The sequence below is a fragment of the Oncorhynchus clarkii genome, chromosome 2 (genome assembly GCF_045791955.1).
Source record: "Oncorhynchus clarkii lewisi isolate Uvic-CL-2024 chromosome 2, UVic_Ocla_1.0, whole genome shotgun sequence".
In the NCBI taxonomy this organism is placed as follows: domain Eukaryota; kingdom Metazoa; phylum Chordata; class Actinopteri; order Salmoniformes; family Salmonidae; genus Oncorhynchus; species Oncorhynchus clarkii.
In genome coordinates this window covers 62,333,638-62,357,872 of record NC_092148.1, presented here as the reverse complement: position 1 = coordinate 62,357,872, position 24,235 = coordinate 62,333,638, and the positions used below count along the sequence as shown (strand labels likewise).

Genomic DNA, 24,235 nt, shown 5'->3' with positions numbered 1-24,235 from the left:
CACTCACCTCTCACCCACTACTGCACTAATGGACCACTACTACTACTACTACTACTACTACAACCTGAGTATGAAATGAAAAGGTATAGTTCAGGATGATGACAAAGCAGTGACATTAAGACAGGAGAAGATATGGATCCTGTTGCACTCTGTCTAATTACTCCTCCTCCCTGTGTGGTGTCCCAGGGGTCTTGCCAGACGGGTGCCACTGTGTGCAACCTCCACCTGTGGGCATGTCATTTCCACCTGGCTGGGCACACAGGCCAGCATAATTACTGGCCTGCCAGCCTGCCACAGCACAGAGACAACGCCCTGACGCCCATGTTGTTTGTTATTCGCAGGCTGCCACTTAATTTGATTTCCTCCTCTCACTGGCTCCCCTGAGTGCCCTGCGAACTGCTCTGGGACGCCTGAGAGGGGTGGGGTTAAGGGTTGGGAATAGTCCCATATGGGGGTGCACTCCTAAACAATAATGTGTTGACAGAAAGGATGGAGTGTTTTTACTGCATGCTGTAACTTCTGTGGACCTGCGCCCAGACAGAGGCTGAGGAGTGAGATAGCTGAGATTCTCTGGTAACATTCATAGTGCATCCAGCAGGGGTGGGGGTGGCAGCTTTGTGCTGCTTCTGAAAAATAAGTGTCTGTTAAGTCTGTTGAGGCAGAGAGGAGAGGAGCAGGCCAAGGTTAATTCTGCTGCTGTTGGAGCCGACAGTGGAGAGTAGATTGCTCTTTAATAAATGCCAGGCCTCAGCTGACACAGCAGCAACCCGCAGGCCTACAGACAGACAGCACCACACCCACTGCCAAATCCATCGTCAGTCTGTACACTACACTCACACAAACTCACACCTTGCTGTAGCTAATAGCTATGAGAGGGGAGAGAGATTAGATAGATGCTAAAAAGATAGCTACGAGATAGATAGATAGCTACGAAATAGATAGCTACTAGATAGATAGTTAGCTACTAGATTGAGAGAGAGATAGCTACGTACTAAATACAGTTGAAGTTGGAAGTTTACATACACTTAGGTTGGAGTCATTAAAACTAGTTTTTCAACCACTCCACAAATGTCTTGTTAACAAACTATAGTTTTAGCAAGTTGGTTAGGACATCTACTTTGTGCATGACACAAGGCATTTTTCCAACAATTGTTTACAGACAGATTATGTCACTTATAATTCACTGTATCACAATTCCAGTGGGTCAGAAGTTTACATACATTAAGTTGACTGTGCCTTTATAAAGCTTGGAAAATTTCAGAAAATGTAATGGCTTTAGAAGCTTCTGATAGGCGAATTGACATCATTTGAGTCAATTGGAGGTGTACCTGTGGATGTATTTCAAGGCCTACCTTCAAACTCAGTGCCTCTTTGCTTGACATCATGGGAAAAGCATAAGAAATCAGCCAAATAATTATACAAAAAAATAATTGTAGACCTCCACAAGTCTGGTTCATCCTTGGGAGCAGGATGAAGGTATCACGTTCATCTATACAAACAATAGTACGCAAGCATAAACACAATGGGACCACGCAGCCGTCATACCGCTCAGGAAGGAGACGCGTTCTGTCTCCTAGAGATGAACGTACTTTGGTGCGAAAAGTGTAAATTAATTTCAGAACAACAGCAAAGGACCTTGTGAAGATGCTGGAGGAAACAGGTACAAAAGTATCTATATCCACAGTAAAACAAGTCCTATATCGACATAACTTGAAAGGCCGTTCAGCAAGGAAGAAGGAAGAAGCCAAAGCTTTGCTGCAGGAGGGACTCTTTTAACCAAAAGATCACAGATAAGATCATTATTTTTACATTAATTTTAGGCCCTGATGACATAGCAGCGGGAGGCAGGAGTTTAATGGTGTGGCTCGGGGCAGGCAGGAGGTTAATGGTGTGGCTCGGGGCAGGCAGGAGGTTAATGGTGTGGCTCGGGGCGGGCAGGAGGTTAATGGTGTGGCTCGAGGCAGGCAGGAGGTTAATGGTGTAGCTCGAGGCAGGCAGGAGGTTAATGGTGTAGCTCGTGGCAGGCAGGAGGTTAATTGTGTGGCTCGTGGCAGGCAGGAGGTTAATGGTGTGGCTCGTGGCAGGCAGGAGGTTAATGGTGTGGCTCGGGGCAGGCAGGAGATTAATGGTGTGGCTCGGGGCAGGCAGGAGATTAATTGTATGGCTCGGGGCGGGCAAGAGGTTAATGTTGTGGCTCGGGGCGGGCAGGAGGTTAATGGTGTGGCTCAGGGCAGGCATGAGGTTAATGGTGTGGCTCAGGGCAGGCAGGAGGTTAATGGTGTGGCTCGGGGCGGGCAGGAGGTTAATGGTGTGGCTCGGGGCGGGCAGGAGGTTAATGGTGTGGCTCAGGGCAGGCAGGAGGTTAATGTTGTGGCTTGGGGCAGGCAGGGCATGGCCCTTGGTCTCCACTCAGTGTGGCAATAGATACACTGCCACAACGCATAGTAGCCTACTGTATGGCCTTTAAGGCTGACTACCATTAGGCCACAACTGCAGGAAAGCAGAATAACAGTTAAATATTTTATCAGGTCAATAATTCAGCTGCTGCCGTGGGAGGCACAGAGATAGGAGAAAGGTGAGAGCAAAGTAGTGAGGGTGAGGGAGGAAGGGAGAGAGGTAGCGGGAGCAAGGGAGAGAGGTAGAGTGAGCAAGGGAGAGAGGTAGAGTGAGCATCAGACCCAAGATGACATTCCCCAGGAAGGGCCTGATAACCATGGTAACTGGAGCTGAATGTCATGATGCAGAGTAGTGAGGGGGGGGGGGGGAGTAGTGAGCAAGCGACATAGAAAGATAGACTATAATGAAGTGGAGGGCTGGCAGCAGTGAGGGGTGTAGTACATACAGTGAGGAGAACAAGTTTTTGATACACTGCCAATTTTGCAGGTTTTCCTACTTACAAAGCATGTAGAGTTCTGTAATTTTTATCATAGGTACACTTCAACTGCAAGAGACGGAATCTCAGAAAATCACATTGTATGATTTTTAAATAATTAATTTGCATTTTATTGCATGACATAAGTATTTGATACATTAGAAAAGCAAAACTTAATATTTGGTTAAGAAACCTTTGTTTGCAATTACAGAGATCATACGTTTCCTGTAGTTCTTGACCAGGTTTGCACAACACTGCCGCAGGGATTTTGGCCCACTCCTCCATACAGACCTCCAGATCCTTCAGGTTTCGGGGCTGTCGCTGGGCAATACGGACTTTCAGCTCCCTCCAAAGATTTTCTATTGGGTTCAGGTCTGGAGACTGGCTAGACCACTCCAGGACCTTGAGATGCTTCTTACGGAGCCACTCCTTAGTTTCCCTGGCTGTGTGTGTTTGGTCGTTGTCATGCTGGAAGACCCAGCCACGACCCATCTTCAATGCTCTTACTGAGGGAAGGAGGTTGTTGGCCAAGATCCCGCGATACATGGCCCCATCCATCCTCCCCTCAATACGGTGCAGTCGTCCTGTCCCCTTTGCAGAAAAGCATCCCCAAAGAATTATGTTTCCACCTCCATGCTTCACGGTTGGGATGGTGTTCTTGGGGTTGTACTCATCCTTCTTCTTCCTCCAAACACGGCGAGTGGAGTTTAGACCAAAAGGCTCTATTTTTGTCTTATCAGACCACATGACCTTCTCCCATTCCTCCTCTGGATCATCCAGATGGTCATTGGCAAACTTCAGACGGGCCTGGACATGCGCTGGCTTGAGCAGGGGGACCTTGCGTGCACTGCAGGATTTTAATCCATGACGGCGTAGTGTGTTACTAATGGTTTTCTTTGAGACTGTGGTCCCAGCTCTCTTCAGGTCATTGACCAGGTCCTGCCGTGTAGTTCTGGGCTGATCCTTCACCTTCCTCGTGATCATTGATGCCCCACGAGGTGAGATCTTGCATGGAGCCCCAGACGGAGGGTGATTGACCGTCATCTTGAACTTCTTGAATTGCGCCAACAGTTGTTGCCTTCTCACCAAGCTGCTTGCCTATTGTCCTGTAGCCCATCCCAGCCTTGTGCAGGTCTACAATTGTATCCCTGATGTCCTTACACAGCCTTCTAGTCTTGGCCTTTGTGGAGAGGTTGGAGTCTGTTTGATTGAGTGTGTGGACAGGTGTCTTTTATACAGGTAACGAGTTCAAACAGGTGCAGTTAATACAGGTAATGAGTGGAGAACAGGAGGGCTTCTTAAAGAAAAACGAACAGGTCTGTGAGAGCCGGAATTCTTACTGGTTGGTAGGTGATCAAATACTTATGTCATGCAATAAAATGCAATTTAATTACATAAAAATCATACAATGTGATTTTCTGGATTCTTGACCTCTACATGCTTTGTAAGTAGGAAAACCTGCAAAATCGGCAGTGTATCAAATACTTGTTCTCCCCACTGTATCTGAGTTGTGTGTTGTTTCAATTCAGTGTCCATCTAGAAAAGGCACTATGTCTATCTGTAAATCAGAAGCGTCCCGTGGAGAGTAATGACATAACAATCTAGTATGTTCAGAAGTGGTGAGAGAGGGTGGGAGAGGTTTAAGAGTGGATTGAAAATAAACCACAGGGAAATGGAGGGGTGAAGAAGGGAGAGGTAGCGAAGGACATGAGGGGTTGAGATGGAAGGAGATGGGAGAGGTAGGAAGCACATGAGGGGTTGAGAGAAGGAGAAGGGAGAGGTAGCGAATGACATGATGGGTTGAGATAGAAGGAGAAGGGAGAGGTAGCAAAGGTCATGAGGATTTGAGAAAGAAGGAGAAGGGAGAGGTAGCGAAGGACATGATGGGTTGAGATTGAAGGAGAAGGGAGAGGTAGCGAAGGACATGAGTTGAGATAGAGATGTAGCGAAGGACATAGAGGGAGAAGGGAGAGGTAGAGAAGGACATGAGGAGTTGAGGGAGAGGTAGAGAAGGACATGAGTTAAGATAGAGGGAGAAGGGAGAGGTAGCGAAGGACATGATGGGTTGAGATTGAAGGAGAAAGGAGAAGGGAGAGGTAGCAAAGGACATGACTTGAGAGAGGGAGAAATGAGAAGGGAGAGGTAGCGAAGGACATGAGGAGTTGAGAAAGGAGAAGGGAGAGGTAGGTAGTGAAGGACATGAGGAGTTGAGATAGAGATGTAGCGAAGGACATAGAGGGAGAGGTAGAGAAGGACATGAGGAGTTGAGATTGAGGGAGAAAGGAGAAGGGAGAGGTAGCGAAGGACATGACTTGAGAGAGGGAGAAATGAGAAGGGAGAGGTAGCGAAGGACATGAGGAGTTGAGAAAGGAGAAGGGAGAGGTAGTGAAGGACATGAGGAGTTGAGGGAGAGGTAGCGAAGGACATGAGGGGTTGAGAGAGTGAGAAAGAAGAAGGGAGAGGTAGCAAATGACACGAGGAGTTGAGAGAGGGAGAAAAGAGGTAGCGAAGGACATGAGGAGTTGAGAGAGAGTTGAGAGAGGGAGGGAGGGAGAAAGGGAGAGGTAGCGAAGGACATGAGGAGTTGAGATTGAGGGAGAAAGGAGAAGGGAGAGGTAGCGAAGGACATGAGGGGTTGAGAGAGGGAGAAGGGAGAGGTAGCGAAGGACATGAGGGGTTGATATGGAAGGAGAAGGGAGAGGTAGCGAAGGACATGAGGGGTTGAGAGAAGGAGAAGGGAGAGGTAGCGAAGGACATGAGGGGTTGAGAGAAGGAGAAGGGAGAGGTAGCGAAGGACATGAGAAGTTGAGAGAGGGAGAAAGAAGGGAGAGGTAGCGAAGGACATGAGGAGTTGAGAAGGGAGAGGTAGCGAAGGACATGAGGGGTTGAGATTGAAGGAGAAGGGAGAGGTAGCGAAGGACATGAGGGGTTGAGAGAAGGAGAAGGGAGAGGTAGCGAAGGACATGAGGAGTTGAGAAAGGAGAAGGGAGAGGTAGCGAAGGACATGAGGAGTTGAGAAAGGAGAAGGGAGAGGTAGTGAAGGACATGAGGAGTTGAGGTAGAGAAGGAAATGAGGAGTTGCGATAGAGGGAGAGGTAGCGAAGGACATGAGGAGTTGAGGTAGTGAAGGACATGAGTGGTTGAGATAGAGGGAGAGGTAGCGAAGGACATGAGGGGTTGAGATAGAGGGAGAAAGGTGAAGGAAACCATGTTTGTGGACAGTACTATGATGATGTCAGGGTCACCATACATACAGAGAAGGACACACCTCCCCTTTGACATGGATGGCATAACTTGTGCTTTGAGTAGAACTGTAGATACTGTATTCTAATGTACTATGTTCTTTTCTATTGAATATATTAAATAAGAGGCAATGCTGTCATGATGATGGCTATAGAATTCCCACGCAGAGCTATTGATCACAGTGGACTTTTTCTAGCTGCGTTCTGGGTTTACCTTCAGCTACATTCTTCTCTGCTGGATTATGCTCTACAGGTGTGGCCAGGGGATTATCATAGATGTCGATACCGGAGGCCATTTGGTTTTCACATGGAGCTCTGCGGTGACGGCTGCAGTGACCTTCCTGAAGAACGTCCATGTTGTGCCCCAGGACAGCTAATGCTGCTGAACATTGATCTTTGACCTTTTCCTTCATTGCTAATTCAACTGGGGGTGCTGCTCACAGAAAGACATCCACTCACTGGTCTCTTTCTTCATCTGGAGGCCCTATTCACAAACACAGAGAATAGAAGAGAGACAACGGCAGTATATAGGGCTCTGTAAAATCGGCATTGCAGAGAACGCGGACGGTATCACAGAAACCATACATTAAACAATGGGTTTAACTTTGTAGGGAATCAACTAAATGTATTGAATTTATTAGAAAAGTAATTCATTTGCCCAAGATTATCATAGGACATGAACAAAATGCATCGGTGATTCGTATTTTCGTTCAACTTTTTGAGAGGTTCAATGGCACAAGAATGCCCCTGTATGTGTGTGCACATTTGTCTACCACTTAGCGATGATGCTAATGTCATGACAACCGTCTTCTGGTAGGTGGAAAAACTTTCCCAAAAACCTTCTCAATTAAATGGTAACTACAAAGTAGCTAGTGCCTACCTGGCAGAATGATATCATGATTGTTTGCATCAATCCAGTGGCCATTTGTTTTGCAAACTTTGCAGTCACATTAGCACTACAGAAGCATTGCTAACTAAACAACGGTGTCTGGCTGGTGCACACTTGAATTACAGAGTAACTACACCCAAAAATCTACATTTCGTTTATTTAGATTTTGTGGTCTCCTGATGTCGTTTAAGGATGGTTGTAAACTTAGAACATCCAATTTTGTTTTTTGTTTTATTAAAAAAGCGTTTATAGAGCAAAACCCTGAAAAAACTGAAACCTGGAAAAACTAAATGGGGAAAAAATGCATGTTGGGAGAGAAAAACATGTTTTATAGGGCCCTAAGTATATACAGTAATTGTTTATGAAAATAACTGTTCATGTAATATCAGAGCTTGGTCTCAGGAAATTGGATCAGACCACCGGTCTCTCCTGGGAGAGGAAGAGGAAGCAGCCCACTGTTTAATTGTAATGTGACATGACGGTTTGTCCACAGAGCCCTCATCCCTCTGTATAGTTACTGTACAGTACACAACATGCAGTAAAGGGAGAGCCATAAACGGAAGTGATCAATATTTTCTGTATCCTTATCTGTTCTAGACCCGTAGTGGAGGCTCCGGGGGTGGTTAAACAGCCTGGTGGTTCTGCTGTAATCAGAGTAGCATCTCTCCATCTGAAGAACTCAGAGCAGGCGTCTGCCACAGAGGCTCCCTGTACAGTACCTTGAGTAGTGGACCATGAGGCCTGAGCAGCAGCTGCTGCCAGAGCCAGCCAAGTGATCATGACCACACACACACACACACACACACATTGGGATAATTAACCCTCAGTGATGGATAGCCATCTGTGCATAATGTCCAGCACCTGACTGTTCATAATTACTGTGCAGTCTCTCAGGATCATCAGTGGAGTGGAGTGCTGTTCAGCTCACCCACCACACAGACTGTTACAGTGGAACAGGAAGTTGTGTAACCCAGGGGAAAAGTACAAGCCTGTTAGCCTAGTCCCAGATCTGTTTGTGCTGTATAGCCAAGTCCTACTGTATGGTCATTGGTTATGCCAAACATAACAGATCTGGGACCAGAATAGTATAGTACTGCATGAAACCTAAAAATGCCCTACATTACATTTAACCTGCACCCCTTTATCCCCATCACTATCCTAATCCTCCATTTTGAGCTGTGATCAAAATGTGTATTTTTGAAGGTAAGATAACAGTGGCTAAGAATGGGAGTACATTAGAACATGGGGTGTTGAGAAGTCTGAGAAGGGTATATTATAATACCAATAAACAGGCACTTTGTGGGCTTTTAATCCTAATCTGTGCTGGTGCTGGGGAGTAGTGGTGCTGGTACTGGATCACACAGGGCTGGGTGAGAAGGGCAGGCAGGAAGTTACCTGTTTGATGTGGACCCACACAGGAGCAGGGAGCAGGCAGGGTGCAGCCAGGCTCAGGGAGGGACCAGGGACCTTATATCTCAGCAGGAAGTAGATCGCCTCTGATGGCCCTGCTCTAATTAGGAAGGAAAGGTCACCTCTGTCGCTGCGTTGGCACTAAACAAATGGAGGCCACCTTGACTAGACTGTTCCATGGAGTTTAAAATGCACCATAGTTCACACTAATAATTTTACATTTCATGGTTCGTAGGTTTCCTCACTACAAAGGTGGGATGAGGTTTATGCATTAAAGTGCTATCAGGCTTTCCCTGTATTGGCCGAACGGCTTTTCTTCTTTTCACTTTGGAAAATGTCAATTTGGGATTCAGGGGGAGTAAGGAATGTGTACCGTCTCTTTTTCATGGAGCGAGAGAGGGAGATATACATTATTCAAATCCCTCAGCATCCCTTTAAAGGGAGCCTGCTTACTCTAATGAATGAATGCTGATGAAGATTGCTCTATTCTCCCCAGCCTGGCACAGGGGTGATAATGAATCGCTATGATGTGTTTGTTTGAAACTGATTTAAATTCAATAGGCAATCACAGTCCCCATTATCCATGTGTGCGTCATTCTATGAAGCAAAATAAAAATGAGAGAGTGATGGGGGAAAAAATCAGTACAGTTACATATCGCACTATTATTTGGGACGGTATTATCTTGATACTTTGACTCAAAGTACTCCCTTCACAGAACAGCGCAAACTGGCTCTAACCAGAATAGAAAGAGCAGTGGGAGGCACCGGTGCACAACTGAGCAAGAGGACAAGTACATTAGATTGTCTAGTTTGAGAAACAGACGCCTCACAAGTCCTCAACTGGCAGCTTCATTAAATCGTACCCGCAACACAACAGTGAAGAGGCAACTCTGGGATGCTGGTCTTCTAGGCTAGTTCCTCTGTCCAGTGTCTGTATTCTTTTGCCCATCTTAATCTTTTATTTTTATTGGCCAGTCTGAGATATGGCTTTTTCTTTGCAACTATGCCTAGAAGGCCAGCATCCCGGAGTCCCTTCTTCACTGTTGATGTTAAGACTGGTGTTTTGTGGGTACTATTTAACCTCTCTGGGATATGTGACGCTAGCTTCCCACCTGTCCAAAAGCCAGTGAAAATGCAGAGCGCCAAATTCAAATAAATTACTATAAAAATCTAACTTTCATGAAATCACACATGTAAGATACAATTAAAGCTACACGTTGTGAATCCAGCCAACATGTCAGATTTCAAAAGGGTTTTCGGCAAAAGCAAACAATGCTATTATCTGAGGGTAGCACCTCCGTAAACAAAAAGAGAAAACATATTTCAACCCTGCAGGCGCAACATAAAACGCAGAAATAAAAATATAAATCATGCCTTACCTTTGACGAGCTTCTTTTGTTGGCACTCCAATATGTCCCATAAACATCACAAATGGTCCTTTTGTTCGATTAATTCCGTCGACATATATCTAAAATGTCCATTTATTTGACGCGTTTGATCCAGAAAAACACCGGTTCCAACTTGCGCAACGTGACTACAAAATATCTCAAAAGTTACCTGTAAACTTTGCCAAAACATTTCAAACTACTTTTGTAATACAACTTTAGGTATTTTTTTTGTTGTAAATAATCGATAAAATTGAAGACGGGATGATCTGTGTTCAATACAGGAAGAAAACAAACTGACTCTACCTTTCTGGTCACGCGCATCTATCTAACAGTACACTTGAAGTGACCCTCGTTTTGAACACGGGTACTTCTTCATTACACAAAGGAAAAACCTCAACCAATTTCTAACGACTGGTGACATCCAGTGGAAGCGGTAGGAACTGCAAGAAGGTCCCTTAGAAATGAGGATACCCAATGAAATCCCATTGAAAAGAGTGACCTCAAAACAAAAAAATCTGAATGGTTTGTCCTTGGGGTTTCACATGCTACATAAGTTCTGTTATACTCAAAGACAGTTTTAGAAACTTCAGAGTGTTTACTATTCAAATCTACTAATAATATGCATATCTTATCTTCTGGGGATGAGTAGGAGGCAGTTGAATTTGGGCATGCATTTCATCCGGATGTGAAAATACTACCCCCTGTCACCAAGAAGTTAATGAATCTGCCAGTTGAGAACTTGAGGCATCTGTTTCTCAAACTAGACAATCTAATGTACTTGTCCTCTTGCTCAGTTGTGCACCGGGGCCTCCCACTCCTCTTTCTATTCTGGTTAGAGACAGTTTGCTTTGTTCTGTGAAGGAAGTAGTACACAGCGTTGTACAAGATCTTCAGTTTATTGGCAATTTCTTGCATGGAATAGCCTTCATTTCTCAGAAGAAGAATAGACTGATGAGTTTCAGAAGAAAGTTCTTTGTTTCTGGCCATTTTGAGCCTGTAATCGAACCCACAAATGCTGATGCTCCAGATACTTAAGTAGTCTAAAGAAGGCCAGTTGTATTGCTTCTTTAATCAGGATAACAGTTTTCAGCTGTGCTAGCATATTTGAAAGGGGTTTTCTAATGATCAATTAGCCTTTTAAAATGATAAACTTGGATTAGCTAACACAACGTGCCATTGGACAGAGGAGTGATGGTTGCTGGTAATGAATGGGCTTATGTACGCCTATGTAGATATTCCATAAAATCAGCCTTTTCTAGCTACAAATGTAATTTACAACATTAACAATGTCTATATTTCTGATCAATGTCTATGCTGCATTTCTGATCAATTTGATATTATTTTAAGGGACAAAAATGTGCTTTTATTTAAAAAACAAGGACATTTCTAAGTGACCCCAAACTTTTGAACCATAGTGTATACAGTACCAGTCAAAAGTTTGGACACACCTACTCATTCCAGGGTTTTCTTTATTTTTTACTATTTTTCAGTTTCATGAGGTAGTCACCTGGAATGCATTTCAATTAACGGGTGTGCCTTGTTAAAAGTTCATTTGTGGAATTTCTTTCCTTCTTAACCTGTAGTGACTCCCAGCCCGTGAACGGGCCCGTTATCATCATCTGACACTAATTAGCATAACGCAACGGACGTAAATCTTCCTAGAAAATCTTCCTATTCATGAAAATCACAAATGAAATATATTGAGACACAGCTTAGCCGTTTGTTAATCACACTGTCATCTCATATTTTCAAAATATGCTTTACAGCCAACGCTAGACAAGCATTTGTGTAAGTTTATCATAGCCTAGCATAGCATTATGCCCTGCTAGCAGCAGGCAACATTTTCACGAAAATAAGAAAAGCGATCAAATTAAATAATTTACCTTTGAAGAACTTCGGATGTTTTCACTCAGGAGACTCCCAGTTAGATAGCAAATGTTCCTTTTTTCCCAAAATATTATTTTTGTAGGCGAAATAGCTCCGTTTGTTCTTCACGTTTGGCTGAGAAATCGACCGGAAAATGCGGTCACTACAACGTGGAAACTTTTTTTCCAAATTAGCTCCATAATATCGATAGAAACATGGCAAACGTTGTTTAGAATCAATCCTCAAGGTGTGTTTCACATATCTATTCGATAATATATCCACCGGGACAATTGGTTTCTCATTAGAAGCGATTGGAATAATGGCTATCGCTGTACTTTACGCAAGATTTTCTGCGGGAGCCATCATGTGACCACTTGCTCAATGTGGTCCCTTACGGCTATTCTTCAACATAAATGCGTAAAAAAGACGTCACAATGCTGTAGACACCTTGGGGAATACGTAGAAAGTGTAAGCTCATTCGTAGCCCCTTCACAGCCATATAAGGAGTCATTGGCATACAGCGCTTTCAAAATATGGGGCACTTCCTGATTGGATTTTTATCTGGGTTTCGCCTGTAACATCAGTTCTGTTGCACTCACAGACAATATCTTTGCAGTTTTGGAAACGTTAGAGTGTTTTCTATCCAAAGCTGTCAATTATATGCAGTCGAGCATCTTGTCGTGACAAAATATCCCGTTTAAAACGGGAACGTTTTTTTATCCAAAAATGAAATACCGCCCCCAGAGTTCCAAGAGGTTAACTTCTTGATGCTACTCATCCCTGTCGCGGGATCATTTTCGTCTGCAACCACTGAATAGCATAGCGCCACAGTCAAATAATATTACTAAAAAATATTCATATTCATGAAATCACAAGTGCAATATTGCAAAACACAGTTTAGCCTTTTGTTAATCCACCTGTCGTCTCAGGTTTTGAAATTATGCTTTACAGCGAAAGCAATCCAAGCGTTTGTGTAAGTTTATCGATAGCCTACCATAGCACCATGTACACTTAGCATCAGGAAGATTGGTCACGAAAATCAGAAAAGCAATCAAATTAACCGTTTACCTTTGATGATCTTCAGATGTTTTCACTCACGAGACTCCCAGTTACACAACAAATGTTCCTTTTGTTCCATAAAAATTATTTTTATACCCAAAATACCTCCGTTTGTTTGTCGCGTTATGTTCAGAAATCCACAGGAAAGAGCGGTCACGACAACGCAGAAGGAAATTCCAAATAGTCTCCATAATGTCCACAGAAACATGTCAAATTTATAATCATTCCTCAGGTTGTTTTTAAAATATATATTCGATAATATATCAACCGAGTGTGTAGGTTTTTCAATAACAGCTAGAGGAACAATGGCGGCTTTACTCAGTTGCGCAAAAACTCACTCTGAGAGCCCCCAGTTTGGAAACTTTAGAGTGTTTTCTATCCTAATCTGTCAATTATATGCATATTCTAGCATCTGGTCCTGAGAAATAGGCCGTTTACTTTGGGAACGTTATTTTTCCAAACATAAAAATAGTGCCCCCTAGCTTCAAGAGGTTAAACAGCTTAGACAATTTCAGAAAATGATGTCATGGCTTTAGAAGTTTCTGACAGGCTAATTGACATCATTTGAGTCAATTGGAGTTATACCTGTGGATGTATTTCACGGCCTACCTTCAAACTCAGTGCCTCTTTGCTTGACATCATGGGAAAATCGAAAGAAATCAGCCAAGAACTCAGAAAAAGAATTGTGGACCACAAGTCTGGTTCATCCTTGGGAGCAATTTCCAAACGCCTGAAGGTACCACGTTCATCTGTACAAACAATAGTACACAAGTATAAACACCATGGAACGATGCAGCAGTCATACCGCTCAGGAAGGAGATGCGTTCTGTCTCCTAGAGATGAACGTACTTTGGTGCAAAAAGTGCAAATCAATCCCAGAACAACAGCAAAGGACCTTGTGAAGATGCTGGAGGAAACAGGTACAAAAGTATCTATATCCACAGTAAAACGAGTCCTATATCGACATAACCTGAAAGGCCACTCAGCAAGGAAGAAGCCACTACTTCAAAACAGCCATAAAAAAAGCCAGACTACGGTTTGCAACTGCACATGGGGACAAATATCGTATTTTTTGGAGAAATGTCCTCTGGTCTGATGAAACAAAAATAAAACTGTTTGGCCATAATGACCATTGTTATGTTTGGAGGAAAAAGGGGGAGGCTTGCAAGCTGAAGAACACCATCCCAACCGTGAAGCACGAGAGTGGCAGCATCATGTTGTGGGGTTGCTTTGCTGCAAGAGGGGCAGGTGCACTTCACAAAACAGATGGCATCATGAGGATGGAAAATGATGTGGATATATTGAAGCAACATCTCAAGACATCAGTCAGGAAGGTAAAGCTTGGTCGCAAATGGGTCTTCCAAATGGACAATGACCCCAAGCATACTTCCAAAGTTGTGGCAAAATGTCTTGAGGACAACAAAGTCAAGGTATTGGAGTGGCCATCACAAAGCCCTGACCTCAATCCCACAGAAAATTTGTGGGCAAAACTGATAAAGCGTGTGTGAGCAAGGAGGCCTACAAACCCGACTCAGTTACACAAGCTCTGTCAGGAGGAATGGGGCAAAATTCACCCAACTTATTGTGGGAAGCTTGTGGAAGGTTACCCAAAACATTTGACCCAAGTTAAACAATTTTAAGGCAACGCTACCAAATACTAATTGACTGTATGTAAACTTCTGACCCACTGGGAATGTGATGAAAGAAATAAAGGCTGAAATAAATAATTCTCTCTACTATTATTCTGACATTTCACATTCTTAAAATAAAGTGGTGATGCTAACTGTGGTGATTCTAATTTTTACTCTGATTAAATGTCAGGAATTGTGAAAAACTGAGTTTAAATGTAATTGGCTAAATTTACGACTTCAACTGTAACTCTGGGTCATCCTTTCCTGTGGCTGTCCTCATGAGAGACAGTTTCATCATAGCGCTTGATGGTTTTTGCGACTGCACTTGAAGAAACTTTCAAATCTCATGAAATGTTCCAGATTGACTGACCTTCATGACTTAAAGTAATGATGGACTGTAATTTCTCTTTGCTTATTTGAGCTGTTCTTGCCATAATATGGACCAAATAGGGCTATCTTCTGTATACCACCCCCTACCTTGTCACAACACAACTGATTGGCTTAAACACATTAAAGGCACAGTCAACTTAGTGTATGTAAACTTCTGACCCAATGAAATTGTGATACAGTGAATTATAAGTGAAATAATCTGTCTGTAAATAATTGTTGAAAAAATTCCTTGTGTCATGTACAAAGCAGATGTCCTAACCGACTTGCCAAAACTATAGTTTGTTAACAAGAAATTTGTGGAGTGGTTGTAAAACAAGTTTGAATGACTCCAACCTTTGTATGTAAACTTCTGACTTCAACTGTATCTCTGTTGCAGAGGATAAGTTCATTAGAGTTACCAGACTCAGAAATTGCAGCCCAAATAAATGCTGCACAGAGTTCAACTGTTTTTATTAGTATTGTTTTTATTGAACCTTTATTTAACTAGGCAAGCCAGTTAAGAACAAATTCATATTTACATTGACAGCCTACCCCAGCCAAACCCTAACCCAGATGACACTGGGACAATTGTGCACTGCCCTATGGGACTCCCAATCTCGGCCGTTGTGATACAGCCTGGAATCGAGCCAGGGTCTGTAGTGATGCCTCTAGCACTGAGATGCAGTGCCTTAGACCACTGCGCCACTCAGGAGCCCCCCCCCTGTTCAGAGGAGACGACGTGAATCAAGCATTCATGGTCGAATTGCTGCAAAGAAACCACTACTAAAGGACACCAATAAGAAGAAGAGACTTGCTTGGGCCAAGAAACACGAGCAATGGACATTAGACCGGTGGAAATCTGTCCTTTGGTCTGATGAGTCCAAATTTGAGATTTTTGGTTCCAAATGCCGTGTCTTTGTGAGAAAAGGAGTAGGTGAACAAATGATCTCCGCATGTGTGGTTTCAACCGTGAAGCATGGAGGAGGAGGTGTGATGCTGTGGGGGTGCTTTGCTTGTGACACTATCATGGATTCATTTAGAATTCAAGGCACAATTGACCAGTATGGCTACCACATCATTCTGCAGCGATACGCCATCCCATCTGGTTTGCGCTTAGTCCCATTATAATTTGTTTTTCAACAGGACAATGACCCAAATCACACCTCCAGGCTGTGTAAGGGCTATTTGACCAAGAAGAAGGGTGCTGGAGTGGTGCATCAGACGACCTGGCCTCCACAATCACCTGACCTCAACCCAATTGAGATGGTTTGGAATGAGTTGGACCGTACAATGAAGGAAAAGCAGCCAACAAGTGCTCAGCATATGTGGGAACTCCTTCAAGACTGTTGGAAAAGCATTCCCCATGAAGCTGGTTGAGAGAATGCCAAGAGTTTGCAAAGCTGTCATCAAGGCAAAGGGTGGCTACTTTGAATAATCTAAAATATAAAGTATATTTTAATTTCTTTAACACTTTTTTGGTTACTACATGATTCCAAATGTGTTATTTCATAGTGTTGATGTCTTCACTATATTGAAAACTTCCACCTTGCATTGGCCATTCCATTCAAAATGTTCTGGACAAGTTACTGCCTGTGGGCCTACAGCACATAAACAGTATGTGTCCATTTTTATTGTAAGATGGTTAGCCGTCCAATATCATGAGAACATTTGAGTCGCACAAAACAGTTTTCTAGTGTTCAACCGCCATATTATGCTTGACTGCTGGACAATAAAGGCCTGATAAAATGTGTGGCCTTCTCTAAGGGCCAGTAGTGGGAGATGACACAGGGATGTGGCCCTAAGCTGCCTTTTGAACAGTTGAATGGATGTGGAGTGTGGAGGCAATCTGAGTCAGAGGCAGTGGGTGTCAGTTGAAGATAAATGCCCTTTTGAGTTTATATCAGTCAGGGGTCAGTGGAGATCGTTCCTATCAGGCCGTGCGTGGATTTGTTTTTGTTTTGACTGTTGAAACCGTCTATAGTGGAGGAGGTGTGGCCTACAGGGCTCCATCCAACTGAGTTCACAGGGCCTGTACTTAAAGGTTAAGCTTACTAGGAGACAGAGAGCCTTTTTTACATTCAGCGTCACTACGTCAAGGGAAATATAGTATTCTTTCTAACAAAGACGTATATGTTTTAAGATGTTGTGTATTCCTGGAAACAATCAGAATTCTTGTAAACATAGCTTGTTGAAAAAAGTTGTCTCTTGGTACAACTTAACCCGGGAATGGGGTAATTTGAGCATCGGGACAAGGTCAGTTGAGCTGCCTTGGGATAAGCGGGTGATAGTGACCTGTGACAGTGGGTGATGGTGCTGGTAGGTCAAAGTTTAATTCATGGAATGGGGGTGTGGTATATTGTATATCTTAAATGTATGCCTACATTCAAATATAGATCTCGCTGTTCAATATGACTTACCCTTCCATTTCTTGACCAGTTGTATGGGTAAGGGATGTTGTTTCGATGTGCCAATTTCTCTACATTTGAGGCAACTAAGGGGGCTGAAAATGGTCCTGTGATTCTTGATATGTTTATCAAGCTCAGACTCCATGTCATCAGATAAGACCTTATGTTCCTGCTCTGTCTTAGCCTCGTTTCACACAGCTACATGTTTTTCTTTTTTGTCAATGTACCTCTTCAGTGTCATTCAGTCTATTTTATTTAGCCCTTGCTGCTGCTCAAATGGACATCTCCCTTTTCTTACTTCCTTGGCTGTTTTCGCAAGAACCTGAAGGGGGGTTAGCCCCGGCTTGTTTTACGTCTGTATACACTGGACATGATGATGTCTGCCTGTAACAATACAAATGCACTACGATGTGTATTATGCATAGAACTGACTAAATGTAGTCATTTGTATGAGGCATGGTAGACATTGGCTCAACTTACCGCATGGCAAACATGTTGACTACTTTTGTCCACACAGCTACAAGGATGCACTTTCATGCTACACTCTTAGAAAAAAAGGTACTATCTAGAACTTTAAAAAGTTTTTCGTCTTTCCTATAGGATAACCCTTTGAAGAACCTTTTTGGTTCCAGGTAGAACCCTTTGAAGAACCTTGTTTGGTTCCAGATAGAACCCTTTTGGTTCCAGGTAGAACCATTTTGAGTTCCATGTGGAACCCTTTACACAAAGAGTTCTACATGAAACATAAACGAGTTCTACCTGGAACCAGAAAGGGTTTTCCTATGGGCACCGCGAAAGAACCCATATAACCCACAGAAAGGGTTCTCCTTTTGGAGCCCTTTTTTCTAAGATTTAGGACCTCTTATTGGCGCTTATAGAGACCCCAAATGATGTATCTACTTTGGTTTAGATACGAGCATCATGAAACCTGTAACACAATACATTCATTTGACTTGGTAAGAATCTGTGTTTTGGACCTAACTTGCTTACCACTTTTTCCATGTGGTTTCTTCAGACTCCATGAAAATATGACATCTTCATAAATATTTGGTCACATGGTTACTTTTGTATATGGTTTCCTAGAAACAAGGGGTGGCTCAACTAACCATTTGACTCAACTTACCACACTCTCCCCTAGTATGGAAATACAGGTGGTAATATTACAGCTGGAGCTTCTTGGTTTCCTCATCTCAGTTTATCTCCCACTGAGATGTATTTTAATGTGTCAGACCTTAATGGTGATAGCAGTTTCTGTCACTTCTCCTGTGCTGGGTTCCAGATGTCCCCAGGCTTTTCGTGTTGATGTGAACACAGCAGTCTCTCTCTCCCACCAGGGAAAATACTGTATGGCTGGAGAGAATCTCCTGAGATACCAAATTGGCAATTCCAACCTGATTCTCATTTTCTCTCTCTCCCCTTATCAAAGCTATTCTCTATTTCTCACGCTTGTTTTTGTGCTGATTTTGGTTGAAGTGTTCCTCCCTCTCCTTGCTCAGTTGGCTGGTCTAGCCTCTTTCCCCAGGTTAGGACTGCAGAGTGAGTCTGGCCTAAAATGCTGGGCTTTGTCACAGCTAAGCTGCCCAGCTCTCCTGCTAAAAGGAACAAAACGCTCTTTTCAGGACCTTGGCTGCAGACACTGCATGGCTTTGTGTTAGTGTAACTTTGGACCAATGCTACATAAAGAAGTGAGAATGACATCAGGGCAATTATGTAAGGAAGGGAAGTGTTGAGCAAGTGAGGAGATTAGAGGAAGGGAGAAAGCACTGTTTTATTTTTTTGCATGCCTCATCCTGTCCACCATTATAGAGGAGATTGCAGGTACAGTGGGGCAAAAAAGTATTTAGTCAGTCACCAATTGTGCAAGTTCTCCCACTTAAAAATATGAGAGGCCTGTAATTTTCATCATAGGTACACTTCAACTATGACAGACAAAATGAGAGATGAATTAATGAATTTATTTGCAAATTATGGTGGAAAATAAGTATTTGGTCAATAACAAAAGTTTATCTCAATACTTTGTTATATACCCTTTGTTGGCAATGACAGAGGTCAAATGTTTTCTGTAAGTCTTCACAAGGTTTTCACACACTGTTGCTGGTATTTTGGCCCATTCCTCCCCTCGTATGGTTCTGGGATTTTTGCTCACCGTTCTTGTGATCATTTTGACCCCACGGGGTGAGATCTTGCGTGGAGCCCCAGATCGAGGGAGATTATCAGTGGTCTTGTATGTCTTCCATATCCTAATAATTTCTCCCACAGTTGATTTCTTCAAACCAAGCTGCTTACCTATTGCAGATTCAGTCTTCCCAGCCTGGTGCAGGTCTACAATTTTGTTTCTGGTGTCCTTTGACAGCTCTTTGGTCTTGGCCATAGTGGAGTTTGGAGTGTGACTGTTTGAGGTTGTGGACAGGGGTCTTTTATACTGATAACAAGTTCAAACAGGTGCCATTAATACAGGTAACGAGTGGAGGACAGAGGAGCCTCTTAAAGAAGAAGTTACAGGTCTGTGAGAGCCAGAAATATTGCTTGTTTGTAGGTGACCCAATACTTATTTTCCACCATAATTTGCAAATAAATTCATAAAAAAGCCTACAATGTGATTTTCTGGATTTTGTTTCTTCTCATTTTGTCTGTCATAGTTGAAGTGTACCTATGATGAAAATTACAGGCCTCTCATCTTTTTAAGTGGGAGAACTTGCACAATTGGTGGCTGACTAAATACTTTTTTTTGCCCCACTGTAGGTGTGTGTGTGAGCAGACCAATGTGTATCCGGTGTGTAGATCATTATCAATGATTCTCGGTGTTGATCAGCTTCAGAGCAGCAGCAGCAGCTGGTGAAACATAGAGGCTGAGGAGTTTTTTTTCCCTTCTTAGTGACGCCCATGACCTTTACTCTGTTGGTAACTAGGGACCTGATTGGTGCTGTGAGTGACAAACAGGCAGCAGCTGCTGTGTCAAAGCTGTAGCATGTCCCAGCACATACTAGAGCCTGTCAATCAAACTCTGGTGGGTGTCAACTGCACATGGTCATTCAGAGAGGGCACACGGGTCAATGACTCCCTACACTACTATGTTATCACGCTCCAATACTCAGGGTTGGTTGGTGGGTGGTTGTTCCATTTCAATATGGACTAGGAGCGGAGCCCACAGGATGTGGGTGGGATTAGCAGCTGCAGAGATGAGAGGCAGAGTAGTGGTCCATAAACACACACACACAGGACGCCCAGCCTGTAATTGAGTCACTGTTGCATAACTCTCTGGCCAGGCAGTGGGGGGTCGGTAATAAGGGCTGAAACACTTTCCCAAACCCAGTGCTCAGTTCGGGACATTGTGATTCGTGACTAGTTTTTGGGGTTATGCGGGGAAGGCAGGATCACTCCTTCCAGGATGCTCCTCTCCTGTAACCTTTGCATTTGTAGACACTAGTGGAATGAAAAACAGTTATTTCATTTCAGCTCCTAGATTTAGATATCTCTACCCTTACAAAAAAAGATTGCAGTTTTGAAACTGCAGTAACTGCAGTCGGCTGTGGTGTTTTGGACTCAGTAATTGCAGAATAACTGCAGTGTACTGCAGTGAAACTGCAATTATAGTGCACTGTAACTGCAGTTACACTGCACAATTACTGCAGTAAAAAAAACGTATTTTGGACGCAATATTTGCAGTGTTCTACAGTTATACTGCACACTAACTGCAATTGTTTTTCGTACGGGTATTTTCTAATTACACTGTAATTTTAGAAGTATTATCTTTGCACAAGAAATACCTCTCTGATTGTATTGTGATATGGATACTTAATGTGAGTGCTATATCTGTTCCTTTCTACAGGCTGATGTTTTCCTCTCTACAGGCTTGTGTGTATTGGGCGGCAGGTAGCCTAGTGGTTAAGAGTGTTGGGAAAGTAACTGAAAAGATGCTGGTTCAAATCCCTGAGCTGACTAAGTCAAAAATCTGTCAATGTGCCCTTGAGCAAGGTACTTAGACTTACAGGAGCAATTACGGTTCTCTGGATAAGAATGGTTACTAAATGACAAATATGTAAATGTACTGTATTAAAGGTGCTATGTATAATGTACCTGTTGTTCCTCTCACTCCTCAGGCTGATGCTAAGATGGTGTGTGACGTGGTGAGTCGTATGGAGGACACTGAGCCCTACTCTCCTGAGCTCCTGGGGTCTATGATCCGCCTGTGGTCTGACTCCGGCATCCAGGAGTGCTTCAGCCGCGCCCGAGAATACCAGCTCAATGACTCTGCCCAATAGTGAGTACTACTTTACCTCTACTGCCCCCCAAAGGAGGACCTAGTGCTGCAGGATCAATACAACTCTCATTACTCTGCTCCAATCGATGAAAGTGTTTATGGATCACACATACATAAATGTCATCCACTTACTACATTAATTGATGTCCATGTGACATTAGTCATATACAACAAATATGAAGCAACTATTTTGTGTTTTATAGACAAAGTAGTTTGAGGCCCAAAGTGAATTGGTAAATTCCTGTGCTAGGTTGTAAATCAATTGGTATCAAACACACACTACCGATCAAAAGTTTTAGAACACTTACTCATTTTAGGGTTTTTCTTTATTTTTTACTAATTTCTACATTGTAGAAATAATAGTGAATATATCAAAACAATGAAATAACACATGGAATCATGTAGTTACCAAAAAAGTGTTAAACAAATAAAAATACATTTTATATTTGAGATTCTTCAAATAGCCACCTTTTGCCTTGATGACAGCTTTGCACAAGCTTTGCACACTCTTGGCATTCTCTCAACCAGCATCATGAGGTCGTCACCTGGAATGCATTTCAATGAACAGGTGTACCTTCTTAAACGTTCATTTGTGGAATTTATTTCCTCCTTAATGTGTTTGAGCCAATCAGTTGTGTTGTGACAAGGCAGGGGGCTATACAGAAGATAGCCCTATTTGGTAAAAGACAGAGTCCATATTATGGCAAGAACAGCTCAAATAAGCAAAGAGAAATGACAGTCCATCATTACTTTAAGACATGAAGGTCAGTCAATAGCAAAAAATGTCAAGAACATTGAAAGTTTCTTCAAGTGCAGTCGCAAAAACCATCAAGCGCTATGATGAAACTGGCTCTCATGAGGACAGCCACAGGAATGTTCAGAAGTTCTTTAAAGTTACCAGCCTCCAAAATTGCATCCCACAGAGTTCAAGTAGCAGACACATCTCAACATCAACTGTTCAGAGGAGATTATGTGAATCAGGCCTTCATGGTCGAATTGCTGCACCTGCAAAAACGATTACTCTGATGTGCGAGTGCCTTTTTGAATTGCTGCAAAGAAACCACTACTAAAGGACACCAATAATAAGAAGAGACTTGCGAGCAATGGACATTAGACTGGTGGAAATTTGGAGTCCAAATTTGTGATTTCTTATTCCAACCGCTGTCTTTGTGAGACACGGTGTGGGAGAAAAGATGATCTCTGCATGTGTATTTCCCACCGTCAAGCATGGAGGAGGAGGTGTTATGGTGTGGGGGTGCTTTGCTGGTGTCACTCTGAAATATTTAGAATTAATCGGCACACTTAACCAGCATGGCTACCACAGTATTTTGCAGCGATACACCATCCCATCTGGTTTGGACTTAGTCCCACTATCATTTATTTTTCAACAGGACAATGACCCAACACACCTCCAGGTTGTGTAAGGGCTAGTTTACCAAGAAGGAAAGTGATGGAGTGCTGCATCAGAAGACCTGGCCTCCACCAAATTGAGAGGGTTTGGGATGAGTCGGACCTCAGAGTGAAGGAAAAGCAGCCAACAAGTGCTCAGCATATGTGGGAACTCATTCAAGGCTGTTGGAAAAGCATTCCAGGTGAAGCTGGTTGAGAGAATGCCAAGAGTGTACAAAGCTGTGATCAATGCAAAGGGTGGCTATTTTAAGAGTCTCAAATATAAAGTATATTTTGAATTGTTTAACACATTTTTGGTTACTACATTATTCCATATGTGTTATTTCATAGTTGTGATGTCTTCACTATCATTCTAGTATTTAGAAAATAGTTTAAAAAAAAATAAAGATAAACCCTTGAATGAGTAGGTGTTCTAAAACTTTTGACCTGTAGTGTATGTATGATCAGGGCCTAAAATTAATAACCGGCCCTCACCAAATGACAATGTGGGTAGATTTTGGCATTGGTGGGTAAGATGTCTATTTCACCAGCCATGTTGGCTGGTGGACAGGGCTCTACAGTGTGAGCATTTCCCTCGCATTTGTGAAGAAAAATGGTCAAGTATGATTACAGTTATAGCTAAATAAATGCTGCAGTAGCTGTTTTCAAAGTATTTCTGCCGTTTTGTTCCTATAGCCTATCCCACCTCGAGCTACAACACTGCTTGGCTGGGGACTGTGCGCACATGAACAACTAAGTGAAGGATTCATTTTTAAGAGTGCTGCGCACAGGCATAAAAGTCAGTCTATTTTGCTTGAAACGAATGTCTACTGAAGTGAGACTTTGTCCTTGTGTTTCTTGGCTATTTACATTGTTTTGTTCACAAGCTAGGTTGTTTTTCAATGTTTGAGTTTCAACCGCTAGGGAAGAGAAGACAATGCGGCTACTAGTCAGGGGCTGCAGTCCAAACTCAAAGTAGACAGCCCTTGGCCTTAAACCCTCATCCTTTGAATGACGTTTTACATCCGAGTGTTTGGAGAGGGAGAGATGTTTGGAGAGGCAACGTCCTTGGTGGAAATCTTGAAGTTGTGCTTAAAGACAATCAACCTATAGCTATTAATGTACCTAGCTAGCTAACAATTCTGTCAGTTAGCTACCCATAGCTGGCAAGCTAGTTTTATAGTTTGGTCATTTATTCCAATACATTTCAGAATTCCCCAAAATATGTTTATGAAGCTAACTACGTTTTATAGGCTCCTCACTACGAGACTAAACCAATTTGCCAATGCTAAAATCTATGTAATTTTTATATATATTTTTTTTAGCAAGCTAGCATCATGAATTGTTGGTCATATCAACCCCACAAGTGATCAAAGTTTTTCACTCGCTCCGTCAAGCTAAATTGAGGGCCGAGGGGGGGTCGAAGGGGCAACGTTTGTGAATTGGACCTCCAC

General features: G+C 42.9%; 1 protein-coding gene across 2 annotated transcripts in view; it reads left to right on the top strand.

Annotated features, from left to right (window-relative positions):
• The window catches only part of LOC139371282 (guanine nucleotide-binding protein G(o) subunit alpha), a 117,822-nt gene that overhangs the window by 73,545 nt on the left and 20,042 nt on the right, over positions 1–24,235 (top strand). For both annotated transcript variants that reach the window (XM_071111581.1, XM_071111571.1), the window contains exon 4: positions 21,232–21,392. In XM_071111581.1, coding sequence (XP_070967682.1) covers positions 21,232–21,392 — 161 coding nt within the window. The remainder of the gene's footprint in view (positions 1–21,231; positions 21,393–24,235) is intronic.